Below are 24171 nucleotides of genomic sequence, written 5' to 3' on the forward strand. Positions count from 1 at the left end.
CCACCCCAGAGCGTGCCAGAGGCCTGAGCAGAGCACAGCGAAGTGCACCCGCTTTTCGTGAGGGGCTACAGCTGTGAGGGGAATGTCCCCTCTTGCGTTCGAGCTCCCGGGCATCTGGGCGGGGGGTTTGGCCGTTTCTCCTGGCGGCTGCATGCGCCACAAAGGGGCTTAGGGAATGTGTCTCAGGCTCTTTCTCTAACCCACCCTGCTGCCCGATGCTCCTGGAGGGCGGAGCGGGAATGGAAAAAAGAGAGAAAATAAGAATTAAAAGAGCTGAAATCATCGTTGAAGGGGAACGTCTGGGCACCCAGGCCTGGAGGCCTCTGGGTGCCTTAAAACACCCACCAGCACGGATAGGGCATAATGCCCAAAATCACGGAGAAAGGAGGTGGGGGGCTCTCACGTCTGCCAACCGTTAGTGTGTGCGCCTTGGAGCAGCGCAGGGCAATGGCTACCTGGTGCTGACTGCATCCCTCTTCCATGGATAGTGCTGCCTAGTGGCTAGTGCACTGGAGGTTGCTCCGGAGAACTTAGTTCCAGCCCTAGCTCTGCAGGTGGGTGGCACGGGGCAAGTCATGTCCCTGCTCGGTTTCCCTAACTATAAAATGCCACCTTGGCCATAACGAATGGGCGGCAAGTGCCCCAGGGCCCGACGTCCAGGCATGGGCCTGACCTAAGTGAACCCGTTGTCCTGCCGACGGAGAGTCACCACCACACCCTCCTGCCTTCCTCTGTGCTCTCTGTGCCTGGCCAGTCTCTGGCACAAAGCTCGGCCAGAGCACCCAGACCTTCCGCATCTGCTCTGTCACTGCAGCTCCAGCATCGAAGGGGCCAGACAGACCTTGAAAAACCCTCGGATGAGTCGGGGTTCCCCATAAGCCGAGAAACGCCCCAGCCGCATCTCTTCTGGCCTGGCCATCGCGGGCCGCACGTGGGTCTGGATGAAGGGAAAAGCCCAGGGACCACTGCGCGACCAGGAGACCTCGGATCAGCCCGGCTCAGCACTTTTCTTTTCCGGCTCCTCTCACCCTCCCCAGACGCACAGGATACTCAGTCAAGACTGCTTGGAGGAGGGGTCCCCCTTGGCCAGCGCGCCTCTTCCTCGGTGGGGCAGTGGCCACAGTGTGTTCGGGAGCCAGGGGACACCCAGACGCTCCCCCACCTGCTCGCCCCCCTAAGGAGCATCGTGCTGGCTGAATGGTGGCTTGTCCTCTGCTACGGTGGGTCCCAAGCTCAGGCCCACACACGTACTCTGGCAGCTGGTGCTCCAGGCTCCGGTGTCTGTCCTGCGGCCACGCCCCTCTGAGGACGGTCCCTGTGGAGCTTGGGCTTCTCCAAACCCCAGCCTGGCGCGCTGGCGCTTGGAGCTTGGGGCAGCCCCAGAGCCGGGACAGGAAGGCGCCTTTGCAGCAGAATGGGAGACGAGCGGCCGTGGCCACATCAGGCCGGGCCCCGCGACTCCCGTGCCACCCGGAGCCTGCTGACTTGGGCAAGTGTGAGCCAAGGCCGCGCCCGGGAGCTGGTCAGGCCAGGCCAGGCATAGTCCTCTGCAGCCAGCAGGAGCGAGCCGAGTCCCTGGCCGTCTCTGCACAGCACGGAGCGTCAAAGGAGTGTGCGGTGAGAGGGGCGTAAGCCCCTCAAGGAGCCTCTTCCCAACCCGTTTACACAGGCTCCGGCTCCCCTGCATGCACCACACCTTGCGCTGCGGCACCATCGGGCCTCCTGCTCCTAAGCTCATTCCCCACTGTCCTCAAGGTGCACTCGCACGCACCTGTGCACATGCCACACGCACATCTGGCTACCAGTAGTGCCCCGTGCTTGAGTCACCTGTGGGTGCAGGCGGATACACAGGCAGGCAGGAGTGAGAACGGGAGAGGTGAAACGCTTTTTCCTTCCTTCCTTCTTTCTTTCTTTCTTTTTTTTCTTGAGGCTTGCACCGACATGTCTCCTGGAATCCTCGCCCGCCTGCCATGCCCCGCCAACATGACTCACGCCGGGCCCACCCTTCGCCTGCTTCTTGCGACACGGCCGACAGAAACTCCCCAGCGCGGAGGGGAGCACTCGGATCCACAATGAGTTTTCGTTCATTGCGTAAACTGTTGGGTGTTTACCGCCAAGTTGCCACAGTGCTATTGCCAGGGAAGCCCGGCCTGGCTCCTCTGAGATTGGGGGAAAGCGGCCTTGTGCCAGGCTGCCCTGGGCATGCTGTACCGGAGAACAGGGCCGGTGCATGGGCAGGCTGATCTGGCTCTCTTGTTCCCTAGCAGATGGAAGGAACCCTGGATCCTGTGTGTTCTCAAGTGGGAGGCAACGTGCCACAGAGGGTTGCTGACCCTAGTAAAATAACGTTTTTAAAGGGTTCATCGAGGAGGGAAAACCAGCCAGTGACGTATTGGACTGGAGGAGAGGAGGGCAGGGGCGCCAGGGCTTAATCTGTAAGTAAAGCGACCGTGTCTCGCAAAAGCTGAAGGGAAATGGAGGCGCAATTTGCTCCATGTGTGTGGGCGAGTCTCAGTGCTTCCAAATGGGGCAAACCGGCCCCTTGCTCCACGACACAGGCAGATGCTCTGGGGTGGCTTTGCTGTGCACGAAATGCATTCCCCATACTGAATGTGAATGTGAAACTAATGATCCCATAAATGAGTACATGACTCCACTCCTCCTTTTGTCAGAGCTTTTCCCTGGAGGCTTTTTCCTTCTTCCTTCCCCCGCCTCATCTCTGCCAGGCACCACCTTTCCACCAGGTTCAGCCCACCAAGGGTTAACAGCTGCACCTGTTGAAGGTGTACCTGTCTTATGGCACCTGTCTCATCAGCCAATCAGTGGCTGAACTCTAGGGAACCTACCTGTCAGCAAAATACCTGTACACAAAAACCTCACCATAAATCAAAGCCTTCACTTCACAGGCTATGTCTGTAGTTAGCAGGTACTAGAGGAGAGAAGTCATCTGCATTTGCTGTCGGCAAAGATTTGGGAACCTGGGGAGCCATGTCCAATGACCTTGAGTAAGTAGCTTGTGTTTTGTTTTATTTAACTAACCCTCTGAGTATTTCATCTGTGGCAGGATTTAAACACCCCTCAGCGGGCTGCAGTAGGCTCTGTGGGTTTACTCTGCCAGTCTAGCTATTCACAATGACGCCCCAAACGTGGAAACTTCTCAGTTGGGCAGTAACCTAGTGCTGCTCCTGTTACCAATCAGTCCTAAGTGCCATTGAAAATCCCCCTCATCTCGGCTTAAAAGGGTGCTGGTAAACTTTCCCCCTAGACTGAAATTTGACATCTAGGGATTCACCTCAGTGCTCCAATACTGCATCTCCTGCCCCCAGAACAAAGTCCCACATATGGCACAATTGATCAGCTATTTTGTATTAGAAGGGACTGCAAATAAATCAATAATAAATCCGGCAAGAGTTTCTGGGTTTATCCAGGCCTTAAAAAAGAATGTACCCCATTTGTTTAGATCTTTTTTTTGGGGGGGAGTATTCAGACCAATATATTGTTGAGCAGTTTTTCAGAGGCAAATAGCAATTCCTCCAAAACTTGGGATCTCCTGAATGTTTGGATTTGAAAATATTTTGTACTGTTTATACACATTTGGGTAGCCATGGACAGCAGCCCAGAGAGCATGGTGCTGTAGGCAAAGTATGAGTTTTATAACGAATGGGCCCGTTGATATGAAATGATAATTGGTGCTAGGATGGATCTAGGGGAATGGGATCAATAGCGGACCAAATTCTGCTTCCTTTTATCAGATGAATAGTCCAGCTGACGCTGATTTGCATAAGTGTCAATGTAGAGAGATGCACATTTGTGTGTATAGAATGAAATGTTTTTAGAGACACTGACGCTTTGGAAAGGTGCATTTAAAAATGATTGTAAAGGCCAGTGAAAGTGCGATGATTAGATGATTAGGCCATGATGTTACAGGCCTAAGAAAGGAATCGAAGTGTCTTAATTTTTCCCCTTTTGAACTCCTTGGATAGTTTAAAAGTTGTTTTGATTTTTCTTTACCTGGGACTCAGGGTTAGTCTCTAAATACTATACTGTGTGTGCACAGAATTAGATTTCTCTGCTGCTTGTGGAGCGATGGGATTATTTTACTTAGCGAATTACATGGTTGCTTGACCCCTCTTTTCCCAAGGGGCTGTTCCAGTTTCTCCCTCCCCCTTGTCCAAAGGGAATTGGGCGAGAGCCCTGCCTCCCTTGCACTGATAAAATGCAGAGGTTGCTATCTGGTCTCCATCTCTGGAAGCGCTTGGTCTGCTGCTTTGTAGCTCAAAGGCCCCTTGCAGCTCTGGGAATCTATGGAACTGGAAACGTTTCTTCTGCTGCAGCTTGTGGGGAGTTTTCAGATCCTGGGAAACTCCATGGATTAGCCCAGCGGGGCTGCAGCATTTGGCTCGGGAGCTCAGACAGCTGACAGCTCCACGCGGGGATGCCTGTGGTGCATGTGGGCAGGGGGAGCCAGGAACTGCAGGGAAACCATTTAAGAGGACAATGGGCCTGGAATACTTGGAGCTCAGAACCCCCGGGGCCATGCAGGGGGAGCAAGGCTGGGAGATAAGGGAGATGGGAACAGCAGGACATGAGCAGCCTTTGGCTTCTGGCTCTGTCAGCCCCAGGAGAGAGCTGTGTCCCTGGAGGCGAGGAACCACAGAGGGTGCCGTGGGCTGTTCCCACGAAAGCTCCCGGTCCCAGCTACACGCTTTGTTAGCCGGAGCAGTTCTTCTTAAGGGTGGGTTAATCCCTTGGGTAACTCCATGGAGGTCAGGGAGAGGGGGGCTCTTGGCGCATTTAAAGGGTGGCAAGAGGACAGTGGTTCCACAGACACAGAGAAGAACGGCCACGTCCTCAAGTGGGATAAATCCGCGCAGCTCTGTTAGCTCAGAGACTAAACCCGGAAGGGTCTGTCAAAACCATCTGCTCTTAACCTGCGCCCCCCAAGCCCTCCCCCTGCTCTAACAGACCTCGGGCTGCATTACTGACTCCCCAGATCTTCATATGAAAGATGCCAAGTCCCAGAGAATCCACCATTTGCACTAGTTTAACCCTGGAATGACCTGTGTGCCCCTGCAGTGGAAAATTCTCAGAAGAGTAGCCGGGTTAGTCTGTGACTTTAAACATGAGAGGTCCTTAGAGACTAACAAAAAGTCTATGTAGGATCATGGGCTTTCGTGGGCAAACCCCACTTCTTCAGATGCGGTGGAGAATGGCCTAGGAGGGGGGGTTGCCTATTGGCTCCCGTTGATGATCTGGCCCAAAATGACAAGGATCCCTCTTCCCTCACAGCAGTTTTCATGACAAAGAAGATGGCAGGAGAGTGTTTCGCATACGATTGAAATACAGACACTTAACCTTCCCAGCTGCGGGTGCATAAAACGGCACCACTGCAGCAGGTGGCCTGGAAAGAGTTAACAAGAGCTATTCCCAGCTGTGGTTTTGTGGTCGAAACCATGATTGCCAGAAGCAAATTTTTGTCATGCACAAGGTGTGTTATTAAAACTTGAGTTATGCTCGTGGTGAATGAAAAGTTAAAGCCCTTTATTAAATCCTGGCTGTAAAGCATAGAAGGGCTAACTGTACCGCCAGCAACGTATGTTTTCGAGCAAACCGTGGGTTTTGTTTTTATTGAATTATGTAGACAGAGCCTGGTCAATTAAAACCCCAAGTAACTGCAGCCCAATCGATGGTAAGAAAAATAGACCCACTCAGAGCAACGGTCAACCAGCATTTGTACAGGATTGCTCTCTATTCTGGATCAGGGCCCCAGCTGGCATAAATCTGCATCGCTCCAGTGCAGTCAACCAAGTGCAGCCAATTTACACCCACTGAGGGTCTGGCTCTGTGTTGTTAGGGCCACTCTTTAGAATTTTGATCATCAGAAACCGATCATCTGAAAAGTGCCGCAGTGTCTATTCGGCTCTTGGACTTGACTCAGCGCAGCACGTAGGCAGGTGCTTAACGGCTGTGGATTGGCATGGTGCGCGTTTCAGGATCAGAGCCCTAAGCCCTCACATTTGAACACTCAAGGATGAGTGTGCTCATGGTAAAGAACTGAAGAAATATTACCCAATTTGACTTAATTAGCCAAGGGTTAAACCCAGGACAAAACTCCATCTCCAGTGCTTGATTCTCCTCGGTCTCGTAGGTTAAGCTCAATTGATGATGATGATCATTTATTTTTATCATACGAGTGCCTACGAGCTTCAGGTATCAATCAGGACATCACTGAGCTAGATGCTGTACAAACACAGAGCAGATGGACAGTCTCTTGTACAATCTCAGTCAATGTACCCTCTAATTTTTCCCATCCATGTGTGGAATAAATTTTGTTATGTGCACACGGTGAGGATGTGCACCATCAGTAAAAATATACGCCGGTGGCCGTGGGCACTGTGCTAATCAGCGGGGCGGCATCTGAATCTCTCCTCGGTGGCTGCCCAAGCGCCTGGCTTACAGGGAACACTGATCTCACTCAAAGACAAGGGACCACAGTGGGGGACAGACCAGCCGGGGAGCAAAAGGAAACAAAGAGATAAGCCTGGCTGACAGTGGTAGTGGCCAATAGTTGCCTAGTTCTTGTTTATTGCCCTTGTTTTGTCTCTGGTGCCCATGATTTGTTCGGCACGGAAAGTATTTGACAGAGAGCACGATGCCGTTCAATGAGAGACAAAGGGTTTTCCCAGCCTGGGGGAGACGTGATCCCAGGAAACCCTGGTGCTGCGTGAGCCTCTTCGGGAAACCGCGCCGGCTGCTAGCTGGGCTTCTGGGAAAGGCCGTTCCAGAGGGCCTGAGCCCTGCCAGGCTGAGCATCACTTACCTCTGGGGGGCGAGGCTAGGTCTAGACTGCAAGCCTCTTTCGAAGCAGAGCGCCTAGACCACAGCCAGGACCTTTGAAAAAGCAAGCGGCTCTTTTGAAAGAGGGCGCCCATGCAGGCTGGATGCTCTTTCGAAAGAGCGCCGTTTGCATTCCCTAGCGCCTTCTGTCGAAAGAGCGCCGTTTGCATTCCGTAGCACCGTCTGTCGAAAGAGCGCCGTTTGCATTCCCTAGCGCCTTCCGTCGAAAGAGCGCCGTTTGCATTCCCTAGCGCCTTCCGTCGAAAGAGCGCCGTTTGCATTCCCTAGCGCCTTCCGTCGAAAGAGCGCCGTTTGCATTCCCTAGCGCCTTCCGTCGAAAGAGCGCCGTTTGCATTCCCTAGCGCCTTCCGTCGAAAGAGCGCCGTTTGCATTCCCTAGCGCCTTCCGTCGAAAGAGCGCCGTTTGCATTCCCTAGCTCCGTCTGTCGAAAAAGCGCCGTTTGCATTCCCTAGCGCCTTCCGTCGAAAGAGCGCCGTTTGCATTCCGTAGCGCCGTCCGTCGAAAGAGCGCCGTTTGCATTCCCTAGCGCCTTCTGTTGAAAGAGCGCCGTTTGCATTCCGTAGCGCCTTCCGTCGAAAGAGCGCCGTTTGCATTCCCTAGCGCCTTCCGTCGAAAGAGCGCCGTTTGCATTCCCTAGCGCCGTCTGTCGAAAAAGCGCCGTTTGCATTCCCTAGCGCCTTCCGTCGAAAGAGCGCCGTTTGCATTCCGTAGCGCCTTCTGTCGAAAGAGCGCCGTTTGCATTCCGTAGCGCCTTCCGTCGAAAGAGCGCCGTTTGCATTCCGTAGCGCCTTCTGTCGAAAGAGCGCCGTTTGCATTCCCTAGCGTCTTCTGTCGAAAGAGCGCCGTTTGCATTCCATAGCGCCTTCTGTCGAAAGAGCGCCGTTTGCATTCCGTAGCGCCGTCCGTCGAAAGAGCGCCGTTTGCATTCCCTAGCGCCTTCTGTTGAAAGAGCGCCGTTTGCATTCCGTAGCGCCTTCTGTCGAAAGAGCGCCGTTTGCATTCCGTAGCGCCGTCTGTCGAAAGAGCGCCGTTTGCATTCCGTAGCGCCTTCCGTCGAAAGAGCGCCGTTTGCATTCCCTAGCGCCTTCCGTCGAAAGAGCGCCGTTTGCATTCCCTAGCGCCTTCTGTCGAAAGAGCGCCTTGGAAAAGAGGCGTTCTTCCTCGGAAAACGAGGGTTTCTGCCGTCGAAAAAATTGCGGCGTTCTTTCGATTTATCTTTGAAAGAACGCGGCAGCAGTCTAGACGCAAATAAAGGGTTTGTGAAAAAGGGCCAAAAACTGCCTGTAGTCTAGACACACCCTGACTGGGGAGAGGCCTGAAGGTGGGGGAGGAAAGGGGAAATACAGGAAAGAGGGGAAAGTGCACCAGCTGCCCCCCCACCTGAGGTCCCGCCCCTTCCCGGAGCAGAGAGCCCCCACTCGCATTGCCCACGGGTCCGGCGAGCTCCTCAGTTCCACTGGGTCACTCAGAGTCCTTGGATGCTGTGGGGGTGAAGCTGGGCTAGGAGCCTGACCAGACCGGAATGGGGGCTTGGCCTCAGCCAGGGTCACCACGTAAATAAATGACCTGGTGAAAAGCGGGCTGCTCGCAGCGCTGACTTTTGTGTGGGAGATTGTGAATCCCCTTGGGCCAGCTCTCAGGAGGGTTATTGTGTCTAGATGTATTTGGAGGGTTTTTCCCCTTAAAGCTCCAGTTCCTGGACTCAGGTGACTAGGTGAGAATCTCAGTTTTAAAAGAAGGAAGCATCTAGCCCTCCTGGTGGCAGAGACAAGTGTGAGAACATGACACCTAAACGCTCCCCAGTCAGGAGGCCAATAAAAAGCCACCCAGGACTCCGTATTTTTAAAATCTCATGATTTTTAAGCCAATCCTGTGATTTGGGAAGGATGGTTCTTGTGACTTTTAGAGAGAGAGAGAGAGAGAGAGAGAGACGATTAACATGAGTCTCTTTCTCTCAATCAATCCTTCAGGTTGCATCTTCGTCGCTAATGAATCGGAGTGAGAGAGACAGCCAGCAGAGGTTCAGCCCAAGATTTGGGGTGCCCAGTTAGAGGCCCTGTATTTTCAAAGGTTGGGTGCTCATCGCCCTCTGAAAGCCAAACTTCAGGCGGGACAATGAGACCCAGTAACGTGTTATAATGAATTAATACAAATGTTACACGGGCATTTAGCAGAAATGTTACCAAATCAGAGAACTTGTTCTGTGGACTAAGATTAGATCTTTCCGAAAGGGATTTAAGAGCATGTCAGGGGTGTAGGCGACAAGCCGATGAGTCGACTACCCTATAAGCACATGGGGGGGGGGGGGGGGGGAAAGGAGCTGGAGCCGGTGCTGGAGGGAGCCGGCTTAAAAGCTGGTTCCCCCTAGCACTGTCTCCGGGGGTCAGGGGAGGCAGAGGCGCAGGTGGGGCACCACGCACGAGCTGGAAATCCCCGTCCCACTCCCTGCTCCTCTGCTATTAAGGACCCAGTGGCTCTTAATAAACTAATAAAAGCAGACGCGCAGCGGGTGGATGGGGCACTAGCCGGGGATCCACTGATTCCCGCCTTGCACCTGGTCACCCTGCTGCGGCTCCGCCTTTGAGACGTATTAAGAGCCACCAGGCTCCCGGGCTGGGTGCTAACCCTGCTGCGGCTCTGTGGTTCCCCCTTTATCGAGTAGTCGACGGAAAGTCCATCGACTATTCAACTGGCTGATTACCCCCATTTAACAGCCCTGGGTCAGGGGTGCTTTTGTTGTGCTAGGTAGGATCAGAGACTTGGTCATCTGCTTGCTGGCTTCTGGTGGTGTGTGTGGATACTCAGTGACGGTGTTAGCAAGGAAGATGTGTCTGCAGATCCCCCACTAGGCTCGGAGTCACCCTGTTGGACTCCTGTCACACAACAAAAGGAGGAAATGTCTGGGAAGACGAGGAGTCAGGTCTCCTGGGTTTTAGCCCCAGCTCTGCCACTGATTTATCCAGGTGATCTCAGGAAAGTCACTTAATTGAATTCCCCATGACTCGGTTTCCCTACTTGTGATGCTCCTAGAGGTGAAGGCAGAGTAGACTGGAGAAGGGCAACAGACAAAAGGATTCTGAGCTATAAACACCCCCCCCCACACACACACACACACACACAAGGGCCGGGGATGCCCTGTTGGATTACACAGGTGGGGAAAGCCCAGAGGACAGGCTACAGGGGCCTTGGGTCAGGCCCACCTGCAGTTGTGACGTCACAGTGACAGAGGCCTGGGATGACCCGGAGCACGTCCCACTAGCCTGTTTATTCCCTTTGGCCTCCTCCGCAGCGGGGCCCTGCCCTCTTCCCTCCCACGGGCTGGGTGTGCCAGGGTTCCCTTTCGTTCCATCCGGCTCGGCTGCAGGCCAATCCTGTGGGGCGCTGAGCGCCGGCCCGTCCTACTGACTCAGTGCATGCTACTTCCCTGGCTCCCGGCCCCTTTCCTTTCTGCCTGCCCCTGTGTCCAGGCAGGGCATCCCTGGGGGCAGCTCTCCTTACTGCCCCTTGCCAGGGCTGCCTTCCCTGGGACTCCCCGAGGGGCTAATCGCAAACTGCCCCTGTTGGGAACCTGCTGTGAGCAGACTGCGGGGGCACGCGTGAGCCAACCGAACACGCCCTGGCAGCGCTGGCACCTGGTACCAGTGTGTGTGGCTGGCGCCTGGGCGTGTGTAGGTGTTTGTGGCTGTGTGCGAGCTGGCAGCCTGGCCTGGCGCTTTGCCTCTGGTTGTGCTTGTGACTTGGTGTTGTCTTGTCAAGACGCTCCCCAGCTGGGCCGGACCCGAGTGGAGGGTTGTCAGGTTGGGGGTGCTGCTGTGCCCTGGGAGGTAGCCCAGCTTGCTCACCTCTGGGGAACCTCCCTGCCTCGTGCCCACCTCCTGCCCGCTTGGGGGCCCATCCTGCCCCAGGCTCTGTGGGCGGGGGGCTGCTCTGGCCCTGGGCCTTGGAAAGGGAAGAACCAGGCGATTCTGGACAGGAGGGCAGACCTCTTGGAACGACCCAGATCCCTGTGCTGGCTGGGGGTGCTCACCGCCGGCGTGTTGGCTCCTGTACAGCGAGGTGCATCGCTGGGCAGCCATGAGCACCGATGCGACCCGCGGTGAGGCAGCAGCTCTCCCAGGGTGCGGACAGAAAAGCAGACGCCAGGGAGGAGCAAGGCAGGCCCAACGAACCTCTAACTCAGCCAAAGGGCTGGTTCCATTTCTGCCCCTTCGGGCACATCCTCCGTCTCCGCACAGCCCCCAGGGCTGATCCGTGGCAGGGGAGAGATGGAGGGCGATGGAGCTGCCACGGAGTGAGATGGGGCAGGAGGTCCATGCAGAACGGTTGGGAAACAAAGCCCTAAATCCAGGCTCTGCGCTGCACGGGAGGCCGTGGCTCAGCCGCACGGCTCTGCCCTCGTCCCGTGAGCTGGTTTCAATAGCGGAGCCCTTGTGGGCGGAGGCGACATGAAGGCAGCTGCCAGTCAGAGGCAAGTTTGTTTTACCCACCAGCGAGCAGGCGGTTTGCACCGGGCCCGGCGCGAGTTTGCAAACGCCGCAGGGAGGCTGAGCCTGGGAGGGGGCGGTTGGAGCGGACCTGGATGCAAAGCTCCTGGGTGTTGGATCAGGCTCGTCTCTTTCCGGCCCCCAGATTTCCAGAGCTCGTGAGGCAGGGCTGCAGAACGCCCCAGAGCCGCGGTGGGCAACGAGCAGCCCTCCTACCTCTCACTGGGTTGAGATACTCGGAACCAAGATGGTCTCCCGGCACAGGCTGCTTTTCAACGGGGCTTGTGCACCTAGAATTTGCCGGCTGTACCGACTGCACCATCGCAGTGTTGTGATTGGCTGCAGGCGGAGGGCACGGCTCTCGTGGGCAGCGCTGGGTACAGCCAGCGCTCACCTCACGTCACGTGTCCTGGCTTTGCCTGCGCGGCACCTGAGCAGTAGCGACAGGAAAATAACCATGCGGCTGGAAACCAGGGGAATCTGGCAACCCTGCGCCTGGGCGACGGGAGCAGAAAGTCTCGCGGGCCACACGGAGAGCCCTGACAGCTGCCCACCACTGCCATAGAGAACCGCAGCATGATGGAATGGGACAGCCACATGCTCCAAAAGGCAGAAGAGTGACCCTGAAAATGGCCACTGGTGCCCGGATGCCCCATCTGCTTCTCTCCCAGCCCAACCCGTGTTTTTATAGAGGAGGCCACCTCTCCGTGGCTGAGTTGGCTCAGCATAGCCAGTGGCCAAGAGGAGTGTGGGGACGTGCAGCCCCTACCCAAACAGTGATGCCGGCTACTCCCTTGTGTAACAGCTGTGCTGACAGACGAGTGCTGCCTTAAGCCCGCTGGAAAGCTCCCACTTGGTGCACACGAGGGGTCTCTGCTGGTGTAGCTGGATCTGCAAAGAGTAGCCAAGACTCCCGTTAACCCTGCTGACCCCGCACAGCCGGGAGAGTGAGCTGGCTTCTGGTCTGTCAGACGCATCCTCCACAACAGTCGGGCGAGTGCTGACGCCAGAGTCTTTGCACTGAAGGTGAGAGCCGGAAGGGTCTAGGCTGTTTCACAGCCAGAGCTGATGTTGTATCAGTGACTGTTAGAAAAATCAGCTTTGGATTATCCTGTCGCTTCTTGTGGCCTGAGTGTTTGGCCAACAGGCGGCATCCGGTGGGTTGTGTCCACGAGGAGGAGCAATTAGTGAAGGAGTCCGATGTCTTTGAAGCAATCCTTGTTCATTCTTGTTATAACCCAGAGACGCTGAGACCCCCGAGCAAAGCCTACTACAGCCGTGGCTGGGAGCCAGTTGGCTTTTAGCTGGTGCCGTGGAAGCACATGGCTTCCCCTACGATCGCATGTTCGCTCTCTGCTGCCAGCGACTAGGTCCGTTGGCTTTACACAAAGAATGTACAAAGTCCCGCTTCTCTGGACACAGGAGGAACAAACCACTGGAGAGTTTGTTCACAGTTCCAAGCCCTTTCCAGCCAGCACTTACCCCCGAGTGCTTTGTCTCTAGGTTTTCATGGGGCCTGCTAGTCCGGGCTGTATTCTTGGCTTTCTTAGCTGCTCCTTGCTCAGGGCCCGTTTACACTGCTGCCCGCCATTGAGAGACCATGCGGGTAGACGAGCCCGGGGTAGCTGTACTCAAGCGAGTGACCTACCAATAGCAGAGCAGTGGTGGTAGCGTGGCTCAGCTGCCTGAGCACGACCTCCGTTGTGATTTTCCAAGGGCCCTCGGGCAGCTGGCCTGGGCTGCGGTGGCCACACCGGTGTCTTTAGCAGCGTGAGCGTGTGTACGTCTGTCTGGCCTGGGGATCCTGACCTGCAGACGCGCCCTCGGCCTGTCCTGCTGCTTGTGCCACTGCGGGGGGTGTGTGTGTGGAAGGCTGACCCCGAATACGTGTCGGGTGGTGATGGGTTAGTGTGACTTGCCCCTCACAGAAAGTGAAAAAAATCAAAAGTGACTTTCCCCTGAAATACCCGGCTCTTTAAAACTGAGCCTTCGGGTCCTAAGGCAGCGTGGGAGCCTCGACCTCTCCTTCAGTAGTGCTGGGCACACGTGGGAAGATGGGGGGGTCGGATACCAATCTGAGGGGGTGTCTACATTTGTACTGGTTGGACAAAAACCTCTGTCATTCACGGGTGCTTAAACCCCTCCCCCCACGAAGGACAGGTTTTGCTGCCGCAAATGGAAGTGTGAACGCTGCTTTGTCAAAATCCCCTCGGGGGGAGAATTCTGTTGGCCAAGGTGCCGACAAACCACGTTGGCACAAGGTGACGTGTTGCGATGCCACCTTGGCGCTAAAAGCTGCGTTGTGAAATCCCTTCGCACGGGCGTTAACGGTGGCACAAGGTGACGTGTCGCGATGCTGCCTTGGCGCTAAAAGCTGCGTCGTGAAATCCCTTCGCACGGGCGTTAACGGTGGCACAAGGTGACGTGTCGCGACGCCGCCTTGGCGCTAAAAGCTGTGTCGTGAAATCCCTTTGCACGGGCGTTAACGGTGGCACAAGGTGACGTGTCGCGACGCCGCCTTGGCGCTAAAAGCTGTGTCGTGAAATCCCTTCGCACGGGCGTTAACGGTGGCCCCGGGCAGATGTCAGCGCCAGACGAGAACGCTGGGATCTGGGCGGCCGGTTCCCATCGGACCCAGCTCTCATTTTAGCAGAGGTGCTTTTCCAACCCCTTCTGCCCCTTCCCACGGTGTCCCCCCCCCGAGTAGGCCGAGCTGCAGACGGCTCTTCCTTGAGCAGACGGGGGAGTGGCCGGGGAGGATTCCTGCCCAGACAGGACTGAACAGCTCTGTCGACAGCCGTGAAATCTGACTCATCCCCGGCTCCTCTCCTTAGAGACAGGCCGAGCGGCACGGAAGGGGAGGGAGGGCGGGGTGAGAACCTCCAGCGACGGCGAAACTCGCCATGCGCCTGGCGCGGCTTCCCGTGCCGAGTGAAACCGGGGCCAGCGCATCGGCCCAGCCAGAACGGTGAAGGGCAAACTCAGGCCGCGTCTGCGCTGCAGGTTGTTTTCGGCAAAAGGGACGCAAATGGTGACCCGCATTGCAAACCGTTTCCCCGTTCTTTCTCGGAAGAGGCTTTTCCGACGTTTGGCCCCTCTACACGGGGCCGAAGCGGGAAGAGCCTCCTCTTTCGGAAGAGCGCGTCTTCCCATGCCGGGCTGACCCGCAGGAGCGGCCGCGGTCCCTGGACCCGTAGTGTAGACGTAGCCTCCGCTTCTCCGTTACTCCAGGCAGCTGGGCAGGTGGGGGCTGGAAAGGCAGGAAACGCCCGGGGCCAGCCTGGTGCTTGAGTCGAGAGAGACTGGCCAGCGTCTCCCGCCACGGTGCTGTTCTGGGGGGACCCGGCACCGTCAGGCTGGCGCTCCACTGGGGAAAGCTAGGCCCACGTCCACAGAGCAGCAATGCGGACTTCCCCTCTAGCTGGGGGGTGCTTGGTACCCCCCCTTCCTGTCCCTGCTCCACCCTTCCCCCAAGCACCAGCCCCCCCCCACCTCTTCCTGTCCCTGGTTCTCCTCATGGGCAACGAGGGGCCGACATGCCTGTGGGGCTCAGGCTCCGGGGTTGCTCCCGCTGCTGCGGGGGAGGCTAGTGCCGGCCCGGCCTCCGAGACCAGGGCTGGGCTGCCAGGCGGCCAGAGGCTGCCCATGGCTGGGAACACACGGGGCCGGGCGCCTCCTCCCAGCAGCAACTCTGCACCTGGCCCGAAGGGGCAGCGTCCTCGCCAGACACCTGCGTGGCCCCGGCAGCGCCTGTTGCTGTGAATCGGAGCGAGCTGCAGAGTCCGTGGCCTCTGTGGTCCGGCCGGTGGGTCCCGCCTAGGGCTGTTCCCAGAGCGCTTGAGAAAGTGTCTCCATAAGCCTGCAGCTGTGGGGAGCAGCTCCCTCCAGCAACCCCCTGCTCCAGCCAGCTCGCCACACTCAGCCGGCCAGAGAGCCGCACGTGGCTAGTGGCTGGCGTGTTGGGCGCCACGGGGCCAGCAGAATAGCCTTTCAGTAACCCCGTGCACCACTCGTCTGCAGAGCAGTGCCGAAGGGAGCCTCCCCCCCACCCCCGCTGGGAGCGAGGCAGCCCCATGGACCATGTCTCCCCGGCTCCTCGGGAATCCCAGCCCACGTCCATCCTGAGCCCTGGGGAATGCCCTCGCCATGACCCCCCTGCCGGCTCAGTTTCAGGTCCGTGTGCTTCCTGAAGAACGACGGCATGAACTTCCAGAAAGTCGCCTACACCAGCGAAGACGAGGCCTGGAAGAGCTACCTGGAGAACCCCCTGACAGCAGCCACCAAGGCCATGATGAGAGTGAACGGAGACGACGACGGCGTGGCTGCCCTCAGCCTTCTCTACGACTACTACATGGTACGTTCCGAGCGCGCGCCGGCTGGCCTCAGCCTCCCAGGTGCTGCCTTTCGTTTTCCCTGGGGGTGTTCCACCCCTTTTCTGCCCCGAGGCCCTGCCCATGCTCCACGCCCTTCCCATGGCCCTGCCCATGCTCCACCCCCTTCCCCATGGCCCCGCCCAAGCTCCACCCCTTCCCCATGGCCCCGCCCAAGCTCCACCCCTTTTCTGCCCCGAGGCCCTGCCCAAGCTCCACCCCTTTTCTGCCCCGAGGCCCTGCCCAAGCTCCACCCCCTTCCCCATGGCCCCGCCCAAGCTCCACCCCTTCCCCATGGCCCCGCCCTCGTGCCGCCCCCTCCCCAAGGCCTCAGTTAGATGCTTGGTGGTGGCTCCGATTCGCTGAGGCGCTATGGCTGGGCACCAGGTATTTTCGCCACGAGTGCTCAGGGGGCCGGTGCGTCGGGTTAGCCTGGCCCTGCGCATGGGGGAGGCTGCGGCTGTGCCCAGGGGTGTGTGCTAAGCCGTGTCCACACTGCGCTAAGAGGTGCTGCTCAGCCGCTCTCCCGCCAAGCAAACCAGCGCACGGCCGGGCAGGCCACCCTGCCGGTGAAGGGCGCTTTTCATCATTGCACCGGGTGTGGGGGGAGGGGTTTCACACCCCTAAGTGACAGAAGTGTCGATGTAGATAAAGCCCTTAGGGACTTTGCCTGGCTCCCCATTGCAACGGTCCCTGAGAACCTCAGTCGTGGCCGTCAGGAGCTACACAAGTCCCTTGGGAGGCCGGGCGCTGGAATTAGTGTATAGAGGGGAAACTGAGGCACGATGCACATGGAATTTGGGAGAGAGGGGAGTGAACCTGAGTCCCCTTCCAGGACCTTAGCCGCTGGACCACACTTATTACAGTCAGGGTTACTCTTTCCTTGCCCTTTCGCAGGTCCCGAAGGAGAAGAGGGTCCTTCCGCCGGGTGTGATGGGGCGCAGTGAACTCGGGAAGAGGTGAGACCGACCCCTGTCTGCCGCACGATGGCGTCCAGCCGACTCCAGAGCACAGCACTGACCCCAGCAGCGGGGTCTGCTTCTGCCCAGGGCCTCCTTCTGTGCAGAGAGCTTTGCTGATTCACCCCCGCGGGGATCTGCCCCCTGCACTGGGACCTGCCCCCGCCGCGCTCAATGGACCTGCACCAGCGGAGGGGCCGTTCTCCTGTGACGCCGGGCCAGGGCAGAGGGCTGTTTCTGTGTCACGGGGATGGGATCGTGGGCTCACTGACCTGATAAGAGTTTTCCTTTGCAACTGCCTCCCGCGTGCCCGGCATTCTCCGCCAGTGCCCTGGGGCCGCGGGTGGGCAGAGCACGCACTGAGAAAGTAACGGCCCGTTAGGCTGCAGAGGTCAGTGCCCTTCCTGGACTCTGTGTACCCTGGCAAGCCGCTCTGCAGAACTATCTTTGAACCGCTCGCGCTAGAGCGGGCCTGGAACAGCCCTTTACTCCGGGAGGCTCCGTCCTGGCTCCGTGTCTTTCCCCGAGCCCGGCGGACGGGCTCTCTGTGCACTATTTCCACTGCTAGGGACTGGGAATGTGCCTGGTTAGTAGTGGCAGCAGAGCTAATGCAGCGTGAGGCCCAGGCAGTAAATCGGTGCAGCTCCTACTGCCGGCCGGGCTGGACGAGCCATTAGGCTCCTCCGGCTTGTTCTGCGCCAGCTGACGAGCTGATGGATTTGGTGGCAGGGCCGCTCTTGGGCTTCCAGAACAGCTGGATGTTTGGGTGTCTGTTCTCCGGCTGGGGCTCGGCCTCCCTGCTGGAGAGGAGTTAACACTCCCCTCCCCTCCCCTCCTGCCCCAGAGCTAGTGTCAGGGGCAATCACCAGCTCGCTGAGCACTGATGCCATCAACACAGGTGTGAGGATCCCTGAAACTGGAGCGCATGACGCAAGGCAGATGAGAACTGCTGCTTCTCCCCTGGGGCCAGCCAGGGCTGCCGAGAGCCGAGCGGGTTGCCAGCATGGGGGTGGGGGATTCTTCCCTGTAGGGACACCGGAGCGATAAATCCTCTGTGGCTGCAGAACAAACGCCCAAGCAGCCCACGGTTCTGAAAGCCCGAGAGCGGCCCTGCCGCCAAATCCATCGGCTGGCGCAGAACAAGCCTTGGAGGCTGGGGACAGATTCTGTCCGGGAGACGGGCCGGGCTTCTGCCAGGAGAATGGGGGGGATCCACGGCGCCTTCGGCTTCTTTCATCCCCAGGCTCTGCCCCCCTGCCCCTGCTTTGGGGTCTGCCCCGGCATGTTGCCAGCTCTCCCCATGGGGTATGCCGGTGCGCGGGAATCTCGGCTTCCTCTCTCAGACGTGACGTCCGCCCCCAGCCTGGGAAGCGCCTCGAGACGCGAACCCCCAGAAATCAAACAAAGCCCCTGGGGAGTTTAAAGCCGTTCCCTTGGCTGGGGGCTGACCCAGGGTCTCTGGATCCGTGGGGCTGGCCGTGCTGCCCGGCTGTGGACAGAGCGGAGCTGAACCAAACCCTGACCCCGCGGCCCAGCCCCAGCGGCTGCTTAGGCCTGGCGCCCCGCTCTCTCCCCTGCAAGGTGCGGAGCGTCCCCAGTGGCCGTTGGGACTGGAGGGGGACTCGGCGCCTTGCAGGCCTGGGCCCCGCAAGGTGAGCCCAGCTTGGTGAGCGTGCTGGCCACGCTGGGATGCGTGGGTAGTTGTAGCCCCTCGGATAAGCACAGCCCCTGTGGTGCCACGCTCTGGGCCTGCCGTGGCTCGTGGGCGGGGGCCGGGCATTCTGGCTTTGAGCTTCTCACGGGCTGCAGCGAGAGGAGAAGAGATGAGGCAAGAGATCCCCTGGCTCAGGGCTGGCTGTGCTGGGCCACCGCCCACGTACAGCTGGCACCTAGGCCTCTGTTGCCTGGGAGCCCCTGGCTCAGGGACTCCTGCCCCGTGTCTGATGGGAGCTGCCCCTCTTTCTCCCTAGGAGCTGCCACGGGATGGAGTATGACCCCGAGAGCGCGTCCTTCGAGGGCTCTGCCCACCTCATGAAGCTGCTGGCTGACAATGTGTCCATGGCCCACGAATACTCTGACCTGCACAAGAAAAACGCCTTGAGTCTAGAGGGCGTCCCAGCCCCTCTCAAGCCGGCCATCCTCCTCCCCAGCACCAGCAAGCTGGAGAGCCCCCCCGAAAGCTACCCCATGGCCTCTGGAGACGTGTATGACAATGGCTTGCTGAGCTCCCTCTTTGAGACCATCCATGTGGTGCCGCCGCAGCAGAGATGGCAGCCAGACAGCACTTTCAAAGACGACCCGCAGGAGGTCAGGGGCTGCTATGGGTTAGCTGCGGGCAGTGGGGCCTAGTGGTTAGCATAGTGGACTGGGCCCCTGGCCTTTTGGGTGACCCAGCCGCATTGGAACAATGTGCTAGAGGGGGGCGGAGAGCCACTGAACACACTTGTAAACCCTGCGTAGGACAGAAACTGCTTGAAGTCAAGGGCTGCTGCCACACCCTCAACATCCCATGTTCCAGCACCACTGGGGAGACCGTCCTCTCGCTGTGCCTCAGTTTCCCCTTCTGTAAAGTGGGGATCCTGACCTGCTTTGTAAATCCCTTGGAGATCTTCCATTGGAAAGCTTCTCTGGAGGCAGCTTGCCAGAGTCAGACACCCCTCTGCTGCAACATGCTTCCACCTGGAACAGGTCCCATGCCGTGGGGTGGGATGAGGTTCCTGGTTAGGCCAAGGGCCAAGTGGGAACGGATCCCATGGGAGTCTGTGTGTCAAATGCAGCGGTGACTTCCGGGGTGAAGTAAGCAGCACGCCTGTCGCATACGGGAATGTGACGTGCCCAGCGCTGGCGTGCGTGGGGTGTAGGAAACAAGTGTGATTGACACACTGGGTTGTGGAGCAACAGCCAGGTGGGTGTGATAAGATGGATGGGTGAAGGGGCTTCTTAATCTTCCGCCTGCCTGCTTGCCCTGCTACACCCTTCTGCCCGGGGCGTGTAGGTTACTCATGGTGTGCAGCAGGCCCGATCCCAGCAAGCTGCATTGTGCAAGCGCTTCACACCCATCGCCCTAGCAACTTCCCTCGTGCGTCCCCTCCCCCATGTGCATCTCTGTTGACGCTGCCCTGCCCGTCGTCAGCCGCATGTGACTCGCGGTGGCGCAGGATTTGCCCAGGAAATGTTCCACCCCCGGTGGCTGACACACCAGGAAGGGACGTGCCCTCCTCTCAGGGAAAAGCACCAGCCACCCCGGCTTGCCTGCCTCGGAAAAAGTCCCGCCTGGGAAGTGGCTTCCGTGCAGCGTGTCTCATTCGGGGGCTGCTCGTGCAATACGCAGCCACTGGCGCCCGGCATGAGACCTCGTCCAACTCCCTTTGCGTTGGCCGTGGGAGGCGGATCGACCTGTGGCTCCTGCACTGGCTGCTTGGCATGCCGTGGTGCTGGCATTAATCCGGGGCAGCGGGGAAAGAGCCCACGTTCACTCACCCCGATTTCCTTTCCCCAGTCGCTGCTCTTCGGCGATCTCCTCAAGCCCCAGCTGGACCAGCCCTGCGCCGAGAGCGACCCTGCCGACGGCGCCAAGCGGTACTGAACAGTCCCGTAATCTCCCCGCCCCCCGCTTTCCCAGCAGCCTTCCCATCCCCAAGGGACTGGCCTTGGCCACCACACAGCAGGGTGAGCTGGGCTCGGCCGCAGCCCTTCATGGGCGGCAGGTGAAGGCTCAGCTGGGGAAGCCAACGCCTGGCCCTTCCGCCTGACGCCCTCCAGGCGATCGTTCCTGTTCTGTGGGCCGTCTGGGACTAGATCCCAGGAGGGTTTCATTCCCCTCCACTTCCTGGGATGCAGCTGCTGACGGGTCGCTCCCAGACAACCGGTCAGCATCATAGGCGAGAGGGTTTCTGATTGCTGGAGACCCTGGCATTTTAATGAGTGGCATTAGCCAGAATAGCCCTTTGCTAGCTAAGAGCTGCTGCCCCCAGAACGGGCTGCGGTGCTGCTAGTGGAGGGGTGAAGCTGAAGGGAACAGAAAAGCCTTAGCACCTGAAACGTGAGCTGGGCTCACCGGGGGTCGTCCGCCAGACTGGACGCTGGCCCAGTTCAGAGCCTTGTGTGATGGCGGCAGAGCCCGGTTGTCTGTGGGCAGCACTGAACCTGTGAACTCTGGAGTATAGCACATGAGCCTCCCCCACGTGGGCAGGCGCGCCACTAAGGCTGAGAGCAAACGCCTCCCCTCTGTCAGTGACCTGAGCCACCAGGCAGCACGGCCACGCCGCGCCCAGCTTGCACTCCATCACACCGGAGGCCGCTGTGACCTCCCCGCGGGGACACTGATGGGCCCTGGCTTCCGGCATCCGAAAGCCTCGCTCCTGCCTCTGGCGCGGGTGCTGGCGAGGCATTGCAGCACACGTCCCACACGAGCTTTCGTACCACCCTGCAGCAAAGTACCCGTTGCAACAGCCCTGCCTCGTCGGCACGCAGCGGGGCTGGAGAGGCAGCACGGTACAGTGGTTAGGGCACTAGCTTGGCTCCTCGCTGCAGGTCCCAGCCCACACGCTGCCCCGTGGGTGAGGTTGTGCCTCATTCTTCCTTTGTTCCATAGGAGTGACTTCGAATACTCCCTGGGCTCCCCCAAAGCCGTCCACATCAAATCTGGGGACTCGCCCATGGCGTACCTCAACAAAGGGCAGTTCTACCCCGTCACCCTGAGGGCGGCCGGAGACGGCAAATGTTCACACTTGTCCTCCCGCAGAGTGAAGGTAGGACGCTGGTGCTTGGCTGCCCTGGGCACGGACTGGAGCCTGGCGAGAAACGGGCGGGGTGGCCCTGGTGCAAGGGACGGGCTAGGGACTCGGAACTCGGAACCCAGATGCTTGGCCGCTGGCTTGCTCAGTTGGGGGAGGGGCCCAAGAGACACTCCCGTGGGCGCTGTGTGTGTGTGTGTGCGCGCGCGCGCGCGTCTGCATCTGTGCATGTGTGTGTGCGCGTCTGTGCATCTGTGTGTGTGTGTGTGCGTGTGTGCGCGCGTCTGTGCATCTGTGTGTGTGTGCGCGCATCTGTGCATCTGCGTGTGTGTGTGTGCGCGCGTCTGCATCTGTGCATGTGTGTGCGCGCGTCTGTGCATCTGCGTGTGTGTGTGTGTGTGTGCGCGCGTCTGCATCTGTGCATGTGTGTGCGTGCGTCTGTGCATCTGTGTGTGTGTGTGTGCGCGCGCGCCTGTGCATCTGTGTGTGTGCGCGCGCATCTGCGTGTGTGCGTGTGTGTGCGCGCGCGCGTCTGCATCTGTGCATGTGTGTGCACGCGTCTGTGCATCTGTGTGTGTGTGTGCGCGCACGTCTGTGCATCTGTGTGTGTGCGTGTGTGCGCGCGTGTCTGTGCATCCGTGTGTGTGTGTGCGTGTGTGTGTGCGTGTGCGTGTGCGTGTGCGTCTGTGCATCTGTGTGTGTGCGTGTGCGCGCGCGCGCATCTGTGCATCTGTGTGTGTGCGTGTGTGCGTGCGCATCTGTGCATCTGTGTGTGTGCGTGTGTGTGCGCACGTCTGTGCATCTGTGTGTGTGTGCGCGTGAGCACACGCACACGCTCCAGGCAGGGGATGGTCTCGGCCTGGTCTCTAGCGTGTCCGCACCTGAAGGCCACTGCGCCAATAAGCCAGTTAGCCCCTGGGCTGGGGTTCTCCGCAGAGCACCCGAACTCTTGGGCCCTGACACCGGGCGCCCAGGCTGAATGGATGAGCCAGACCTTCCAAAAGGCGGCCTGGAAAATGCTCGGGGGGCTAAGATGGGTCCTGAGCGTCAGTGCCACGCGGCCCCTTCACGCCGCTCGTTTGAAAGGACGGGCGAGCCGGGGTTAGCGCTGCTCACGCAGGGGGATACCCCGGAACCGGGCGCTCCCCGCCATGTACCACCGGCAGAGACCCATGCTGCCAGCTGTGGGCACTTCGCCAATCAGCTGGGCAACAGCTGACTCTCCCCTGGGTGGCTGCCAGGGAACACTGGCCCCTCTGCCTGGCACGGGGCGAGCGGAGTCCTGGGGGCGGGGGCGTTCCAGAGGAGACCGGAGGGCAGCGAGTCTGTAGCCAAAGCAAGAGCTGCACCCTGGGAACCCTGCTCCTCCACAACGGCCCATTGTGGCCATTACAGCAAGTGAGAGCAGCCATCGGGTGCTCTGCTCACGCCACCATGGCGCCGTGAAGGGGGAAGTGTAAACCACCTCCCCAGCACAGGGGTGAATCAGCCGACTTCCACGCCCATAGCACGGCCCAGTGCTCCACGGAGGTAGGAGCTGGATGACCACTGGGGTGCAGCTGGGCCGGCTGTTCTCCAGGATGTCCCTGGCTAGAAGCTGCATCTCCTCCCCCCAGCATGATGGGCCAGTGCACCAAGGAATGGGTGTGAAGTGCCGGGAGGTTCTGGGGGAAACATTGTGGTTAAGAGCAGAGCATTAGTAGCAGTAAATGACCCTGTAACTATCGTACCCCGTAGCCATTCCAGCACCATGCACACAGTAGAACAGGGGGAGGACTCTACAGCTCACCTCATCAATGAATGAGTAGGGCCCAGCGTGATTTTGTGTTTACAGCCAGTAGCTGGGAGTCAGAAGAGTTTACTCCCCAGATCTGCCACTGACTCACCATGTGGCCTTGGTCATGTCCTGTCCCATGCCCTGGCCTCAGTTTCCCCAGCAGTAAAACGGGGAGAAGGATACAACGTGTGCTGAGGCCTGTGGATGATGAGGGCTGTCTCTGAGCTCAGTATGCTTGGCCCCTGGCGTGTTCTCACGTGGGGCTGGTCTGCTTATTTTTCAGAGCACTGTGATGATCGTTTTTGACAATGAAAAGAATCCAACGGAGCAGCTGAAGTTCTGGAAGCACTGGCACTCGCGCCAGCCGACGGCCAAGCAGCGAGTCATTGACGTTGGTACGCAGCGGGGCCTTCCCGGGGCGACCGCTGAATATGTGGGCGCTCTGGGCTATTTTTAGCACGTGTTCCCTGCCCGTTGTAATGCGCAGAGATGCAACGTGCAGAACGAGCTGCTGGCTTCGATGCCCTTCTGCCTGGCTACTTTTAAAGGGTTACGTTGAAATTTTCAAATGCATCTAAACAACATAGGAGCCTAAATTCCATTTTCCAATCTCACGCAGAAGCCAAGTCACTGAGATTTGGACTCCTCCGTTACTCAGGCCCCTTTGAAAAACCCTCCCCTTTTCCTGTTCAGTTGTACAAGCCTGGGATGGGAACGACCTTCTCCCCGAACTGGGCCTAGTGCATGAGCCTCCACAGCACGGGCTAGAAGCCAGCTGGCTCTCAGCTCAGGCTGTGGTCTCAGTGCCCCCAGATGGGACAGGGAACCACAGCCAGTGTACCCCAGGACGGGCTGTGCCCTGCTCTGTCTGGCCCCCTGAGCACGTATGCAGGTGTCCTTTTCTAGCACACAAGGGCGTCCTCCAGCCAGTGGGACCTCCCGTGCGCTGCACAGGCACGGTCACGCCCCACGTCCCATCTTGTGTGC

The 24171-nt window shown here is 58.8% G+C and overlaps 1 protein-coding gene across 3 annotated transcripts in view; it reads left to right on the forward strand.

Annotated features, from left to right (window-relative positions):
- Positions 1-2068: 2068 nt before the first annotated feature.
- GRHL3 (grainyhead like transcription factor 3) overlaps positions 2069-24171 on the forward strand; it is a 37893-nt gene continuing 15790 nt past the window's right edge. Inside the window, exons 1-8 of one of the 3 annotated variants that reach the window (XM_075908608.2) lie at positions 2073-2435; positions 2920-3005; positions 15510-15696; positions 16610-16671; positions 18642-18978; positions 20171-20250; positions 21266-21422; positions 23468-23579. In XM_075908608.2, coding sequence (XP_075764723.1) covers positions 2989-3005; positions 15510-15696; positions 16610-16671; positions 18642-18978; positions 20171-20250; positions 21266-21422; positions 23468-23579 — 952 coding nt within the window. In that variant the 5' untranslated portion in view covers positions 2073-2435; positions 2920-2988. Of the gene's footprint in view, positions 2436-2850; positions 3006-15509; positions 15697-16609; positions 16672-18641; positions 18979-20170; positions 20251-21265; positions 21423-23467; positions 23580-24171 lie in introns of those variants that run through there. The other 2 variants (XM_075908607.2, XM_075908612.2) reach the window with 2 other exon arrangements.

This window comes from Pelodiscus sinensis, chromosome 26, assembly GCF_052426305.1.
Source record: "Pelodiscus sinensis isolate ZL-2025 chromosome 26, ASM5242630v1, whole genome shotgun sequence".
Taxonomy (NCBI): Eukaryota; Metazoa; Chordata; order Testudines; family Trionychidae; genus Pelodiscus; species Pelodiscus sinensis.